The sequence below is a fragment of the Aphidius gifuensis genome, linkage group LG2 (assembly GCF_014905175.1).
Source record: "Aphidius gifuensis isolate YNYX2018 linkage group LG2, ASM1490517v1, whole genome shotgun sequence".
Classification (NCBI taxonomy): domain Eukaryota; kingdom Metazoa; phylum Arthropoda; class Insecta; order Hymenoptera; family Braconidae; genus Aphidius; species Aphidius gifuensis.
In genome coordinates this window covers 6,055,831-6,073,620 of record NC_057789.1, presented here as the reverse complement: position 1 = coordinate 6,073,620, position 17,790 = coordinate 6,055,831, and the positions used below count along the sequence as shown (strand labels likewise).

The 17,790-nt window shown below is 24.7% G+C and overlaps 1 protein-coding gene across 5 annotated transcripts in view; it reads right to left on the bottom strand.

The window, feature by feature from the left end:
• Positions 1 to 17,790, bottom strand: part of LOC122848673 (potassium voltage-gated channel protein Shaker) — an 81,152-nt gene that overhangs the window by 56,729 nt on the left and 6,633 nt on the right. Inside the window, exon 1 of one of the 5 annotated variants that reach the window (XM_044146905.1) lies at positions 910 to 1,386. The exons of 3 other annotated variants lie outside the window; for them this stretch is intronic. In XM_044146905.1, coding sequence (XP_044002840.1) covers positions 910 to 947 — 38 coding nt within the window. In that variant the 5' untranslated portion in view covers positions 948 to 1,386. Of the gene's footprint in view, positions 1 to 909; positions 1,387 to 17,790 lie in introns of those variants that run through there. One more of the 5 variants, XM_044146904.1, reaches the window with a different exon arrangement.

Genomic DNA, 17,790 nt, shown 5'->3' with positions numbered 1-17,790 from the left:
TATAGCTTGCAGGCAACTACTTTAACTTTGTTATATTTTAAATTTGCGCAAAATAGTTCACCAATGAGAATATTAAAATTATAAACATTAAAAATAGACGATAAAAAAACTATTAATTTTATATCCATGAAAGTAATTTTTAAAATTAAGTCAGGCTATTTATCAGCACATGGTAAAACTGAAGAAATTTCCAAAAACTTTTGATAGTTCTATCTTCCAGTGATAAGTAGTACAACCTTTTGTTTCGTCAGGCAGAAAAATTTATAAATCTTTTTTAATAAACAAAATAGCCTATTAATACCATAACATAACCGTGTTTTGGAGTATTCTGTGAAGTATATTTTTTTTCAAAAGTTACGTGTATCATTCTAAACTATTTATATAATATGTTTCTGTCTGACCAAATGTGGCTATACTACTTGCCACTGGAAGATAATATTATCTTCCAGTTTTCAAATTTCTTTGGTTTTATCATCCGCCGATAAAAAGCACAGGATAACTGAATATACTATATGTGCTTTAACGTGTATATTTGAGCATGAATAAAAAGCTCTTGTGGCTATTATTATTTTTAAAAAAAGAAAAAGCTCGATCGAGTAGAATTTCGAGCTACTTTTGTTAAGCGTCAGATGGCAGCTGATTTATTTATTAATTTGAATTATATATCTCCACTGTCTGCAGTAAAAACTAAAATAACATTTGACATATTAGAAGCTATAATATTGAGCTCGATTAAAATAAAATAATTTAAAAAAAAATCAAGATAAATTAGTATACAATTTTTGTATCATCACTTGTTGATTTTATAATTTATCAAAATTAAAATATATCACTTTTATATATTTATATTAATTAATTGAAAGGAATTTTTATTTTATTTTTTTGTAAATTTTTTTATATGGACATTACCTGTTCGTACCTTGGCGGTGCAACACGTCGACCAGCATCGACAAATGCACTTCGCATACCAGTATGCATTTTAATTTTATTGCACTAGTCGATATTGTTTTTTATTTTTTAATAATTAACTTTGCAACATTTTGTAAATAAATAGTTTTTTTTTTTTTAATTAAAATTTTTATAAACACCCATATTATTTAAAACAAATATCAATATTTTGTCAAATAACATTACGAAAAAAACCTCACAACGAATTAAATGATTTATATATCTACTGCACTTTTTTGATTAGAGAATATACAAAACACTTTTAATGAGTTTTAATTTTATTATAATTTGAATGAGAAAAAAAGTGAAAAGTTTATTGAGAGCCATACTTGATATCTGTTATTTAAGTAGCAAATTTAAACTAAACTTTATAAAACGATAAACGTATCGTCTATATAAAATTTGGTGGCTTATACTTGTAAGAATTTAAGAGTCACTGACGACGTCTCCCTAAAGTGTTGCCAATTTAAACAAGAACAACTAAAATAGCATCTCTTTAATCTTTGAAAATTATTGAGAATCATTCTCTCAAAGAAAAACGCATTGATCCACATAAGATTATGTTTAATGCTACTTTATTTTTATTTTATTTATTTATTTATTTCGTCAGCATTTATTCTAATATGTGTGGCAATAAGGGAGAGATTTCCGATTATAACTTTACGCCTACTGTATTATTTAAATCGTCAGTGGGTGGAGAAAGAGAATGTATTTTCAAAACGATGTTAATAGCTGACCTGGGAATTAAGTGACCGTCAGACAAAGGCAAAATTTATATTATGAACTTGTCTTTTATATTTTTATTTTTATTTAACAATAAATTTTAAATTAATAATTGCCTCCCAAATTTATATGGAGAGTTTGTATTTAGTTTTTGTTTGCAACGAGTAAAAGAGGGTGCAATGTTATCTGTATGATACATTCCGATAAGAGACATTGCTTAGTTCACGTACCTGTTGGGTACAAGTAAATTTTCAAATAATATTAGGAATGTATTCTCTTTGTCGAGCTCTTTGTCTATCATGTGTTCCTAATACAAATTCTGAAATTTTCGGGGAATATTCCTAGAATTCTTTTCTGCATTTGGTAATGGCGCTGAAATTAGCGTCTAGAAATTTAAAGTACAGGGAACATAGGGGTTTTCTTGGGCCCGGCCCTTAACTTTTATAATCAATTATTATTAAAATAGAGCTATCCTCGAAATTTTTTTTTTATTAAATTGTTTAGGATGTAAGCTAGTTTAGGAAAAAAAATTATAATTTTTGAAATGGTCAAAAGAGGGTAGGGGGTGGATTTTAACTATTTTTAATTTTTTTAAGTATGATAGAGTTGAGCTATCCTCGTAATTTTTTTTTTATTAAATTGTTTGAGATGTAAGCTAGTTTAGGAAAAAAAATTATAATTTTTGAAATGGTCAAAAGAGGGTAGGGGGTGGATTTTAACTATTTTTAATTTTTTTAACTATGATAGAGTTGAGCTATCCTTGTAATTTTTTTTTTATTAAATTGTTTAGAATGTAAGCTGATTTAGAAAAAAAAATTTTAATTTTTGAAATAGTCAAAAGGGGGTAAGAGGTGGATTTTAACTATTTTTTATTTTTTTAACTATGATAGAGCCACCCCCTACCCCCTTTTGACCATTTCAAAAATTCCCATTTTTTTTCCTCGATTAGCTTAGATCCTAAACAATTTAATGAAAAAAAAATTACGAGGATAGCTCAACTCTATCATAGTTAAAAAAATTAAAAACCAGTAGTCGTCGTAGAATCGTATAAATCCACCCTCTACCCCCTTTTGACCATTTCAAAAATTATAATTTTTTTCCCTGAATTAGCTTAGGTCATAGACAATTCAATAAAAAAAAAATTATGTGGATAGCTCAACTCTATCATAGTTGAAAAAATTATTTAGCCAACAACCCCTGAATTTGTTCTCTTTAAACTAATTTTAAAATATTTATTAATAACTTTGATAGTTCTGTCTTTAATGACATCCAAATAATTTGATTATTGGAGACCTGATTTCATTGGATTTTATTTCTCATCCGTGTTGCTTCTAATTATATTGGTTGAGACCTTGATAAATCGAACTAGTGCCAGATCCAAGTAGCTATAGTTCTATCTATAGTGTTACTTAATTGTTTCTACTTAGTTTTATATTTAGGAGAGTGTATTTATAATAAGTAATCAAAATTATTACTCACTCGGATTAAAAAAGGTTTCAAAATCCCTAACAATATTAGTACGATGCATTAGGCGATATAATTACCAATTACACAACTATATATACTTTTTCAATTTACGAAGAAAACTTTTTCTAACATTTCCTTTAATTTTCATCTACTAGTTATATCACAAAACTTTTATATATCGTTACAGTAACTTTTAAAAACTTTGCAAAAACTGATCGTGATGAAAGTAGAAAATAGTTGTGACGATATTCATGAGGTTAACGAAAAATTAAATTTGATTGATTTTTTATTTTATAAAACAAACTTTAGATACTATAAAAAAAAGTGAAATTTTATGGCTTACCGCTATTTCAAAACGCAGGTGATTTAAATGAAACACTTACCTGAAACAGACAAAAAAAAAGAAAAGTTCAATTAAATTTATTTTCAAACATAAAAATTTCATATTATCAGAGTTGACATATATTTCATTAGCCAAATTTCAAAGCTAAATCAACTTGAAAATTTAATAGATATATCCATTTATAATTTTCATTATAACCCATTAGCGCATGCCTATGTATCTGTACATTGAATATGGAGTTGACAGATTAATGATATATTTAAAAAAAATTACATGAAATATTTTGTGCGCAAGCTTCATAGAGTTCACTGAGAGTATCGGTCAGTGGTGGATGGAAAAGCTCGCGTGCAGTAGCAATATATATATAAGAACACGGTACAGCAAGTGGGTATGTCGCAATGCGTCTTGACGTCATCATTGTGGCGGGATAATGTGTGGGAGGTAGTGAACAGTACGCCGGTTATAGTGCATAGGGCCACCGCGATGCGACTCCACCTGACAATGTAACTGCATATACACTGCACCACGTGCTTGCATGCAGCTTTTTAAAATCCGGCAAACATCGTAATTCTTCGTTGATGTATTAACCCCTCTATAAACATTCACTATTTACTACTACACATAACTTGAAACCACCCAGTAACTAAGTATATATGTATTTCTAATTTTCCAAGTTCAGCGACATGCATTTATAAATTTAGTTTTGTTTGTGCTCTAAGCCAGCCTGGTTTAGACACATTTTTTTTTTGTTTTTTTTTTCGTTCGCTCATTATTATAAAAATCACGTACAAAAATTTGTATCTTAAGTTGATTCTTTAACACGTAAATATCATTTATTATTCTCACAACATATTGTCAAGTTTTATGACATATTCAAGTCTTTATTGTATTATTATTTTGTTTTTTTTTTTTTCGTGACAAAAGTTTTTATGATTCAGAATTTCAATTGTATGAGGCCATCATCACCAGATGGCGAAACTAGTATTGCCCGGGTTTTTTTTTTCCTTTTTTTTTTTATTTTTTTACATACACTCGAAATGCTGCAATGTACGAACGTGCCTGAGTATTGAAACTTTTTTTTTATTTTGCCAATTTAATTCTAGTATTATTATTATTATAATAATTTTTAATTTTCATAGTTTGTTTAGTTAAGCAAGAATCGATGGGAAATTTTTTTCGATGAAAATCAACAACAATGAATAAGTTATATATTAAAATCAATATGGCATGTTGCGTATCACGATAAATCAAAATGAATGAGATAGACAGTGTATCGTCAAGAAAAACATGCACATGCACTTTATTTTTCAAAAAAAAAAAAAACAAAAATAATAAGTTAATTTGTTTTTTAAACTAATTGCTAGTCACATGACACGGTTATTGCATGTTATTTTATAAATAAAAACTTTTGTGGTTAAAACAATTGTTATTCTGAATTTTGATGGAATTAAAATGCAATGTGAGATCGAATATTGGATCAAGTGATGTCCGCAGAATGCATGTAGATGAGGATTGTGTTTTCGGGGGATTATACATGTGGAATGCTAAAGTCAGCTATCTCTCTCATGTATAGATGAATGATGAATTTTCATTCACGTGCATATGATGGTATTATTTTCACCTAAAATCTCTGTTGATCGTTTACCCAGGTGTTTTATTGCTATGAAAATGCAAATAATCCATACACTGTTCACGCACGCGATATAACAATAGTTGTCTATTGCATGAATAAATTTTAAGATTCATGCAAACAATATTCTGTTAAACGTATAGAATATTATGGTGTATTGTATTAAAAATATTTAAAAAATCATGAATAACATTTTCCGATAAAATATGTATATTTAATTTTTATCAAAATCATCATTCATCAATCGTCATTAGTAAAAATTTTTCTCTAAAGAGCAATTTCTGAATATTTTTTTTTCATTAATCATACCGAGTATATTTCAAAACGTCCTTTTAAACGTCTCATTACTTTTAATTGGACAGAAAAAAAATGAAGCTTTTATTCATCTTTTATTTCCATCAATTTCAAAGAGATAATAAAAAAAGGAAAAAAAATGTTTCATGTTTCGATTTATATTTAAATAAAATAAGGTTATATATTTTGGGTCATGATGTTTTGAATGGATATTTTTGAAAATCAGATTTCAAGATTTTACAGTCTAACAGATAGTATATTCGTTATTAAAAAATCGATATTCATATATGAATAAACATATCATATATTTGAATGCGCAATATCCTCAATTTACTTGACAATTTGAATTTTTTTTTTTATTCTTTATTACAACATTGTAGATTTATATGAGAGAGATCCATAAAAAATTTTATCCAATATACTATATCTTTGTCAAAGTACCTAATAAAAATAACTAAATTTTTATTTCAATCATAAAACCAGGTTACAAATAAACTGTGCAAAATTTAATTATCAAAATAAAACAAAAAAATGTTTTTTTAATTTTTTGAATAATTATACGTACAAAAAAAATGTCAAGCTAGCCTTGTAAAACACATAAAGGTTTTTTTTATCAAGCATCAATATTTACAGCCCTTCAAGTTTCATTCAATTATCGTCTTATTCTCGCTTTTTATCGTTTAGATATGACTCTAATTAAATTAAAATCATAGTAGTAGTAAACTTCAATTACTTATTCATTAAATATCGAACATTGTTTACTCTTTTTTTTTTTCTTTTCGCTATCAAGAAAATTGTATAAAATATTTATGGACATGAATATGAAATAATTATGAAAAGAAAAATTCTTATGAATAAATAATGTTTAAAAGAAAAAAGTTTTAAAAAACAAACATATAAATATAAAAGTCTTGAGTTTCATTTGCTTGATTATATTTGTATAATTAAAAAAAAGAATAACAATTTTTGCAACTTTTTTATTCGAGTTATTTAAAATTTGATAAAACTTAAAATTTAACAACTAAAATGTATTTGAAACCTTGCCAAAATATATCATAGAAAAAATGAAAACAGCAGCTTGTTTTTTTTTTTTTTTTTTTATAGTCTATAACCGATAAGAAAAGAAACACAAAAAATGCGGATAAACACGCTTAAAGCTTGGGAAAATAGAGTATTGAACACACAAAGAGTTATCGCATGTCAAGGACGTGAAACGGAAATCAATATATTTATTTACGGTCTCATTTGTTGATTTTTCTAAAAGAAGATTAAAAAAAATTAAACCAACAAGATGAAAAATTTTATAAACATTAAAATATATATATAAGCTTTTTATTTTTTTTTCCAACTTATTTCACTTGATTTGTGTTTTATAAAAATAAAATGAAAAATTTAATTTTTAAAAAGTCAACAATATAGTCTTTAAAAAAACAAGGATGTTTTTTTTTTTTTTTAGTTTTAATATACATCAAATTATAATTGACAATCAAAATAGTATTCCCATATAGCAGTTGAAAAAAAAAAAAATATAAATTTTATTTATTTTTAAAATAATCTGCAAATAAAATTGCCAATAATGTCGTATGATGAAAAAAAATAACGTAGGACAGAAATAGCGTCAAATGAGAAAATATAACATAAACTCCAAATGAAAAAAAATATACATGCGGATGTATATAATCCTAGCCGAAGGCAGCTCAAGTTGATAACACTCTAAAACCATTGTGCACTATCGATACAACAATGTATTTAAAAAATTTTTACGAGATCATTTTAATTTTAATCCACGATCAGATACATATAAAAATAATACTAGCTCTATCGATATTTCAATTAAGAACATGTAATTAAAACTTGAAATTGAAAAAGAAAAAAAAAAAAACACGACTACATAGAAATTATTTTTTATTAATATTGAAATTAATTTAAAAGAGATAAAAATTTAATGAAAAAAAAATTTTAAATATAAATTTTCAGCTTTATTTTAATTATAATTAAAAATCTTTGTGTCGTCATGTTGAATAATAACGTTATATAAGCTATCATTGATTTATCCAGCTGTCATGCAATAATAAAATTTTTCATAAAAAATACATGACATTATTTTGTGTAACACATTCAGTACATGTATTTTATGATAAATTTTATCTACTCATTATAAAATAACAAAGTAAAAAAAAAATATACTATTAAAGTATTTAATTTTTGTGCCAAAATGGTTTTCAAAGTGTTGAAACTTGTTAACAAGTTTGCTATGAACTTGCTCCAAAATTGAAGACTGAACTTTGTGTAAAATTTTACTGATTGATATAGAAAATATTTTACGAGTTGTAAAAAGTTTGAATTTGGGCTATATCCAGGATATTTGTGGTGGACAAATCTGGTTAAGTAGACTGACATGAAACAACAATAAGTCAACCAGATGGAGAATTCTTGTTAGTGGTTTGGAGAGTCTTGCCAGATGTTTGTATACAACAGATAAATTACACAAATATCACGTTGAGTAATCACAGTTAAATACAGGTGTCGTATAGCTATGTAATGCCAATGATAAAAACAAGAGAAAGAAAATTAAAAAATAAATACTAATAAAAACAAACGAGTATTATGAAATAATAAACTAACGTATCTATATATATATTTTATCCTATTATGAAAATGAATTTCTCATTTGGTATTTTTTATTTTTCAATTAAATTCTATTTTTAAGTTTGTACTTTTTTGAATTTTTTTTTTGATAAAATACATCAGTAGATAATTTTTAAATTTGTCAGACAATATTTCTTAGAGACAGCTTTAGAATATTTTCAAAAAAATCCCATTAACTGATTGTAACTTCGAGTTACTTGGCTTTTACAAGAAAAATTTCTATATATTCAATTTTGAGTTACTTATTTAATGTTAGAAGCTGTCGATCATATACAAACTTTATAACTTGAAAAATAAATAATCATTATTAAAATAATAATAATAAGAAGAACTGTAGATAACAGTCATTTAAATAAGTTCAAGTAAGAGCCAACTAATATTGAATTGTTATAGGTCAATTTAAAAAAAATACAAATATTTTAACTTTTGAATAATGATCGATTTACTTTGATATATACTAGTGAAACGACAAAATCACTCGACTATGTATTTATACACTTTTAACATTAGGCAATAGTATCCCCAGAGAGCTTTGTATCTTTGTGACATATGAGCATAGAAATCGTTCTCTTTCCACAATGAAACTAATGATACGAAAAAAGACAAATCGATCGATTAATACATTTTTTTTTTTTGAGGTTAATGATGACTGTTGTAAATAACAAATTGGATGTTTCTATTATTTTATATCTATGATAAATTTATAATGACTCTACAACAGTATTAATCCATAATACATATTTATTTTTTTTGTCATTAGAGGTATTTTTTAATTTCATAAATAAAAAGAATGAAAATTCGTTTAAAAAAATATGTGATACATTTATCACACACTAACGAAAAAATAATGTGTTTATTTAAAACTGTTGATTGCTTAATAAATGTGGGGTATTAAACTTTACATATAGCTTTATGTATTTTATGACACGATGTCGTGTAAAATGGCAACAAGTTCCTGATAACAATGCAAACAGTTTTTTAGTTTTTTTTTTTTTTTCTTCTTCAACGACTGGGTTTTAACAATTTTGGAGCAAACAAAGGAAACAAGTAGATGTATATATAGACATCCATGATTGCACAATGAGGTGGTAAAAGTGCTTCGGTAAAAAACACTATTGGATTCAAGTATCTGGGACAAAAAAAATTAAATAAATAAATATATAAAATAGCTTGGGGTTTTATATATAGATAAATATTAATAAATATGATCATTATTCTTTTATTATAATTAATTAGCAAACCGATTATTATTTTATTGTCAAATCAATTTAGATAATAAAAGAATCACATTGACTCTTGTCAAACTGAAAACAATATGACCAATTTCTTTTTTTCTTTTTGCATTATTTTATTTTTAAAGTATTTAATTAAACCAATTTGAACGTATTGATTTTTACTTTACTCATTCATATATGCACTTATTGATTTTTTTTTTTTTTTATTAATTTTATAAAGTTTTCAAGTTGAAAAAAATTTTTTGTATTTGAATTTATAAAGTTTATTATTTATTTTTAGTAAATATTAAAATATTCAAAAGACTAATAAATAACAAGTTAATTAGACTTCATTTGACCAAGTAAATATTTAGAAAAAAAAGTCATTTATCTTCCAAGTAAATATGAATTTGCTTTTATGAAAAAAAATAAATAAATAAATAATATCCTAGCTCTAGTCAACATTGCCGTTAAAAGTACAGATAATTTCAACTTGACGCAGACAAAAGAGATTGATTTTTCGTTATGAAAAAAAAAAAAAATAATATTGAGAATAATAAAATAAAAAATTTACGTTCAACCGACTGAGTTTCAACTACAAGGATTTTCGATTGAATAAGATAAATTTTTCTTTACTTTGACGAATAAAACAACGGTTGACTTGTCCAGTATACGACCTACTTTGTTCGATAAAATTAGTGACAAGTATTTTTAAACGAAAAATCGAATTTTATTTTTTTTTAAAGTGGTAATTTTTTTTTTCTTTTTATTCTGATGAAGATGATAATTTTGAGGTAAAACTCTTTTGTTTTGAGTGACAAATTAATCTCAAAGTGTCTCGAGTTTAGTGTCAATATTAAAAATAAAAATTTCGACATAAAATTTAAACAAATAGCTTTTATCCAATGAAAATTAACAAAATATAAAACATGAGATAAATAAGATATCAAAGCTATAGTTCAAACTACTGATTGGTATATATCCGCAAGTCTCTCGAATGGCTTTTTGAACCGAAAATTTACAACAAAGGATCCAGCCCATAAAACCACCAACACAAGTTAGCAATTGTCCTCAAGCCATTCAAACTTTAAAACAATCAAAAACTTATTATAATTTGATTGATCTTTAGAAATTAATTTTAAACTTGTACAACTGGCGTAGAGTCAAGTTAGTAATCAGCATAATAATAAATAATCTGTACTTGATATTTAAAAAAAAAAATCCATAGATCATTAATTCATAATATACATGTATATTATTATTTTTTAAATATTCAAAGGGTATTTTTTAAAATGCAACTGCATTCACTGCATAAAAATACAAATTTAAAATGTTTTTTGTTGAGAGAATTATTCTCTCAATGATTTGGTCGAAATTTGTTTGGCATTTTTTTCTTCTCTCAAAAAGCTGCTCTCTAACAAATGGCAAAGGATATTTTTTTCAGTCAGCACTGAATTTTCCATAACATTAAAAGTACTTTTTTTTTTTTAAATTATATTTTATTTTTTTTCCACATGAATTGAAGAAACAAACGCTAGCTTGCAGCATCCAAGCGTTGAAAAATTTATAGGGTAAATGTAACGCCCGAAAGACGAGTAAAAGGCAAAAATAAAAAAAAAAAATTAAATTACCCTGACGTCGACAAGTGGACAAACAAAGTGACCTCGAATTTTTTTTTTTTTTTTAAATATAAAAATTTTAAATAACTAGAGCGTGATGTGTAGTTAAAATTTCCTTTTTTTTTGCCTCGTTGAAAAAAATATCTGATGGATGAGCAAATGGTTTTTAAAATTCATTATGTATTTGCCAACTTTGACATAAATAACATGTAAAAATACAAAGAACATGAATTAAAATAAAAAGCATTAAAAACTCGTGTAAAAATTTTAATGTGAACATCGTAGTATTATTGATAAATATTTAAAGTTTTTTTCTTTTTTCAACAAGATTATACAGAAGAAAAAAAAATTCCAATGATCGTAACATTTTACATTGATATAATAATTTATAACAAGAAAAATGTATTCAATTATTTTTTTTTTTTACAAGTCTTGCTCTTTTTCCACACATCGGTCAATATAAGCAACTGCTTCATTCAAGGAATTTTTATTATCCTCTACAATTTTATTGACACATTGTTGGAATAAATTTGCATGGTGTTCATATATGAGTTCCAGCAACAGTAAAGTATTTCCGTCACTTTTTTCTATCGAAACATTCATTGCTTTAGCTGCTTCTATTGGTGATGTTAATCCCTGAATGATTAAAAAAAAAATTATGTGAAAAATTCATTTTTAAAGTAAATAAATAAATAGCTAAATATATTGATATAATTTATTTACCAGTGTGAGATCTTTGATATTTTGCTTAGCATGATGATCATAGCTTTCGAAACAATCGTTTATAAATTTTTCATCACTGTGATAAGCAATGAGAACGTCTCTAGTTGCTTTCATTAAACAACTTTCAGCATTTACCACATTAGGTTCTTCTCTTATGCTTTCAATTTCACGAACAGCCTCATTCTGACTCTGTTTTAAAACTTCTTGAGATTTGAATTCGTCATACCATTTTCGTACTTCAATATCATTTTTAATATAATTTTCAAGCAACGATGGAATCATGCGTGTGAAATTTGCCAAAGTACTATTTGTTTCAGGCACCAAAGTTGAATTTTTTGGTATTTCTTTTGCCTATAATTAATAAAATAATATTAATATAATTTTATTTATTAAATTTAGACATTTTTAATTATTAAAAAATGAGAAATAATAATTTACCTGGACTAAACAAACAGCCAGCAGAACACATGAAACGATAATACGAATCATTTTATATTTAGCACAAATGTAGAGAGTCTTACTTGTTCTGTATGCCGATAACTTTTAATTTTAAAATCTCAGATCTGTCCTTATTTAAAGGACACACTGAGCTGAATTATTAAAAGAGGGAATGATTTATGATTTATTTGAACCACGTGGCAACGAAAAAAATTAAGAAGTGATTATTGATATTTGTATAATTTGCTGACGCAAGACATTGTTTCATCTTAAATAAAATTGTACGGTTCAATGATAATTTTTTTTTTTTGTTTTTACCAAATTTATTGTTAAACATATCTTTGTTGATTCTTCCCAAAACGAATTTACATCGTCAATTTAATTGGTGGCTGTTTAAGAAGATAAGGAAATATGCCTATTCAAAATCGGTTTATGAGATTAAAAAGAACGTTGACATTGGTATTTATTTATGGTTATCTAGTGTTTAGTACGAACGTACGTGTAAAAATCTCATAAAATTCAAACAAATATAATGACAACGGGGAGATAAAAATTTTATTTACTCAAAGTATTTATTAAATTTTTTGTTAGTCATGTCAAGCTGATTGAATTTTATTAATTTAAGCGTTGAATAATTTTTTTAAATATATATTCCACTTGTATCATGTTATTATTATTATCAAAATTCAAAACGAGCTAACTTTTTTTTTTTTAATTTATTTTTAAAATAAAAATATGATGATTTATTTTATATATTTTGTTGTCGATTTCGTCGTTTAATAAATTCATGAAATGATTGAAAAAAATAATTAAATATAACTATTATTTTTAATTTTAATCTGAGTCTAATAAATCATTGAAAATAAAAATTTTTATATATAGAGTTTTTGAAGATTTTATTTATCTTTAAAGATAAATTCAAGGCCATGAGTTGAGAGGAATAAGAAACTAATTATCGCTGTTTATGAGTCAAAATTAATAGCTGATAATGGAAACAAATTCATACGTGTTCATTTTATATTTATTTTTTCTGTTATCAAATATTAATTCTTTTTTTATTTGGACAGATTTTTATTAAAAAATTCTACAGTATATTCGAAGAAATATGGAAGATACATCTTGTAATTAAAAAAATACATTTTATTATTTTAACAATTGCAAAATTATTCAAAGCGAAGTATGCCTTGACTTTGTATTGATAACAAATAATAACAAACGCACCAGAATAAAATACCCAACAGAGTAGAAAATAAAAATATAAAAAAGGAAAAACAATCTATGACACAGTTAACTTTTGCATTTGTCTATTGTTCCAAAAAAAAAATGAGAGTTGAAAGCACTATTCACAGCAAACTTTACAAAATGAAACACAAAAACAAGAATATCAAACTAGCTTGTATTGTATGAAACTTTTCATGTGGAGTGTTGTTTATACAACACCAAATCATTTCAAATTTACTCTTCACAATGAGCTCCAATGAAATTAGAAACTATATCAACAGTATTTCAACTAAAAATATTATTTTTACAGTTGAGTATTAGAAATCAATATTCAAAAATAATCATCTAGTCTTTCAAAAAAAAAAAAAAAATAAGTCCAATATGTTGATGAATTACTATAACACCTGTAGTAAAACCGAGTTTCAAGTTTGACTAATCGACACAAAATATTGGCTTAACTGAATTTCTATGTTACGGTCATTTTATTGATGTTTAATATTGCTAATAAATAATTCATGTCGAAATAAAAATAAATATCGACATACATTTGTCACATAATATTTCCCTGTGTATAATTTTGTTAATTAAAATATACTTTATTATCAATAAAGTTATTTGTTCAACAAGAAAAAAGCAAAACAGTTTTTAATAATTAAAAATATTAAATATTAAAAATTATATAATTTACGCAACAATAAAATGGAAATATAAACAAAATTTAATACATGCACAAATTTGGAAATGTTAAAGAAATTTAGGAAAAATTTAAAAAAGATTTAGAACACTGTAAAAAAATAATTAGTTTACTATAAAAATTATTTTATATTTTCTGAGTATTCGGGGATATTTACGAAAAAACAATAACATGTCCTATGCACATAGTAAAATTTTTATCTAAAGAGTATACTTTACAATGTTTTGTGGAGAAGATACGATGTATCTTTTAAAAATTACTATATTGCATTGTATATACAATTCGTTGAATCTACTATGTACATTTTTAAGATTTAAAATTTCAATGGTACATTCATTATATTCTATTTGTATTTTCGATAAAAAAACAAATTATTTGTTTTATTTAAAAATAACTTTAAATTATTTATAATAATCATTATTATGTTTATACATGTTTTCAACTTGACTATTTCTTGATCTAACTCAGGTTCAAATAAAAATTTCTGGTTGAAATAAATAAGTTTAAAAATTGCCATTCAGGTATAAAACAGTAGAAGAATCGAAAATGTCTATATATATTTATTCTCTTTTATTCCCTTCTTCTTTCATGCTAGAATGATTTTTGAAAAAACTACAGACCTAATAATTTTTACAATTTTGAACATATAGTAACAATACTACGAGTTAAATAGCATATTTTTAAAGTTTCCATAGTACGGTTCATTTTTCCCAAATGTTACCTATACAGTCATAAGTAATTAAAACATAACATTTTACAAAGTAACAAGTTTATGATTTTTTCCTTATCATTTTGTACAGTGTAGAACTATCTATTGAACAAGTAAGCTCTACTAACACCATAATAAAAACCAGTTTTACTTATCAGCCAGAGTACTTTTATATGTTGCTATCGTGAAATTTAAAATGCACATCGTAAAAAAAATTATAAAAAATAATATGTTGAACCATATTTCCGAAAACGTCCCTCAGTACTATAGTAACATAGTAAAACTAATTATTTTTTTTTTACAGTGAACAAATATAAATTAAATTTAGAATATGTTCAAGTTTGGACATACCAAAATTAAACTTTTTCTAAATTTTTTTTTAATTTTTTGTAAATTTTTTTTAAATTTAGTTTATATTTTTTCTAAATTTTTTCTATATATAAAATAAATATATTTCATATTTCCAATAAATATATTTTTTTCACTTGGGTATTAAATATTAAAAATTATATAAATACGCGCAGTTAAAACTAGTGAAAATAACACAAAAAAAAAATACATGCACAAAAAGAAAATAAAGTTTTATTTTTTGTATATATAAAAAAAGTTAAAAAAAAAAAAAACTGCATTGCAGTCGGCTGGGTACAATAAAAAAATGTTTATTTGACCCAATACAATGTATTTCTCGAATTGCGTTGGATATTTACGAGAAAAACATTTTTCATTCCACCAAAGAAGAAGTTTGTCCTAGATTTGAGTTTTTTTTTTATTCATTTTTTACGACAATGCTTGGATACTTTAGAGCTTCAAGTTTAACAAGAAATAATTGATTTTTTTATATGAATATATACTTTTTATATTTTTTCATTGAACACGATTAAACCCTTCATCAGTTTTTAAAAATTTCAACATATGTTACACATTGACTAAAGCTCTGAGCTATAAAAAAAACTTTTTCGATAATAGCGTTTATTTTTACATCAACAATTGAAAAAGTACCATAATGTTACTGGATAAAGAAAATTTAAAAAACAATATTTACAGATTTTTTTTAATATGACAAAAATTTAAGCAGAACGATCAATAAGTTCATAAGAAACTTGACAATTTCAGTTCATCAAAATTCATAAAAATAAAATAATTATTTCATGTTGAAATTAATTTAAAAAAAAAATTAAATAATTTACAAGACTACTGCAATGCCGTAAATTCTGTCAGGCTATAAAACTCATTTTCAGTGTTACAACCGCATTCTATTTTACACGCTGAAAGTTTTGTAACAAGACAAAATTATTTAATATCAAAATTTTTCAATTATAAAAATAATTATATCGAATATAACGAATTAAATATTTTTTATTAAAATGGAATGTCTATTTTTATTTTCTGCTCTTTCATCTTTATTTAATAAGATTAAATATTATATATTTTTTTTCGTCACGAGTACCTTCTTTTCACCTTTTTTTTCTTTCTTTTTGATACACTATGTAAGCTTTAAAGATGTGGCAAGCTTTTTGTCAGAAAAAAATTGAAAAAAAAAAATTTCTAAACTGAAAACTTGGCTTTAGTAAAAAGAGCATCGAAGTGGTTTTATGTCAACGTATATCTTTGACTAACCCAATGTGGTAAGTGTGGTTGTAACGTGATATACACATACATCCATACAAATTATCAATTAAACGTACGTGTAAAATTTAATTTTATTAAAGTTAAATTTAGTTAAAGTAAAAAAATTGAATTAAAACTAGACGTATTGATTTTTATTTTCATCATAATGTCATCTCGTGAATTTCTATTTAATTGTATCTTGTAATTCTCCTCATCTTGTCAACAACAATAATAATTTGGTTTTGATAATTAATCATATGACAATTTTAATTGTGAAATTTCCAGTATAATTTATAGCTGTATAATTTATCGTATGTCAGAACATTTTGCTTTATCTGTATTAGAGTCATTTGAATAAAAAAACAAACACGAATATAATAATGCCCTGAGGCACATTTGCCAAGAGACTATATCTTGTTGGTTCTCTCTGTATCTTTTAGCTTAGACGCAAATACTATTTGTAGACAAGTAAATGCATAACGTATATACATAAAAAATTTTAAGTATATACTGTCTTGTGTATACTTATGCTTTGAAGCAAAATAAAAAAGGAATTTTCTTATTATTATTTATTTTTTTTTTCGGTATTTTCTTGTTGCACTGAGCTTCGAGAATTTCTACTGTTTAAGTTGTCATGCGATCTACAACACAGTTAATAAAATATGCATATTATTCTACATAAATATTTATTTATTATAAATATTTGTTTTTCAATAATTTCCAAGCTTTTTTACCGGATTTAAATTTCATAAATTCATTCTTATAATAAAGCTTTTTGTTTTTTAAAAAAAAATTTAATGTACCTAACTACCTATAGTGCATTTTGTTAAATCCAAAAGAAAAAAAGAATTTTCAAGAAAAGCAATTTATGGCTCTGGAAGTTGAGGACAATAGACAACTTGAAAAAAAGAAAAAAAAAAAAAAAATTCATACTGTTTGGAAGGATTTGTTTGATACAAGTCGGATACCTGATGGGGTTGAGAGTTTTTAAAAGAACACGTATAAGTCTTGTTAAAACAAGTTTAAAAAAAAAAAATTTGTATGGGCGAAAAGTGAATACAGAGATACGGAGTCAATAAATAATTTAGATTTTACTAAATGATAGCAAACAGTGCTATTGCTTTTTTTAAATCTTTATTTTTCATATTAATTTTTTAACCCGGATATCCTGTTATTAATTATTATTATTTTTTTTATTTTTTTCTTATATATTTTTTTTACACTAAAAGATTCACTGGTGTTATTTTATATTTACAAGTGGAAGAAAGAAAAAAAAAAACTACTCTTGACCTCGCCACTCGTAAACCCACTAACAAGCAGTATTCATTACGTACTAATAACTTTAACGAACTTTTTCATTATTTATATTTTTTTCAAATTCAAACACTTCATTTTAGTTTTTGAAATTATCAATTACTGACTTATATATGAAAATTCGATAAAGAAAATATATTGAATTTGAATTTAATTCTATTTGGAAAGTTGAATCTTTCAGAATATATATACTTGA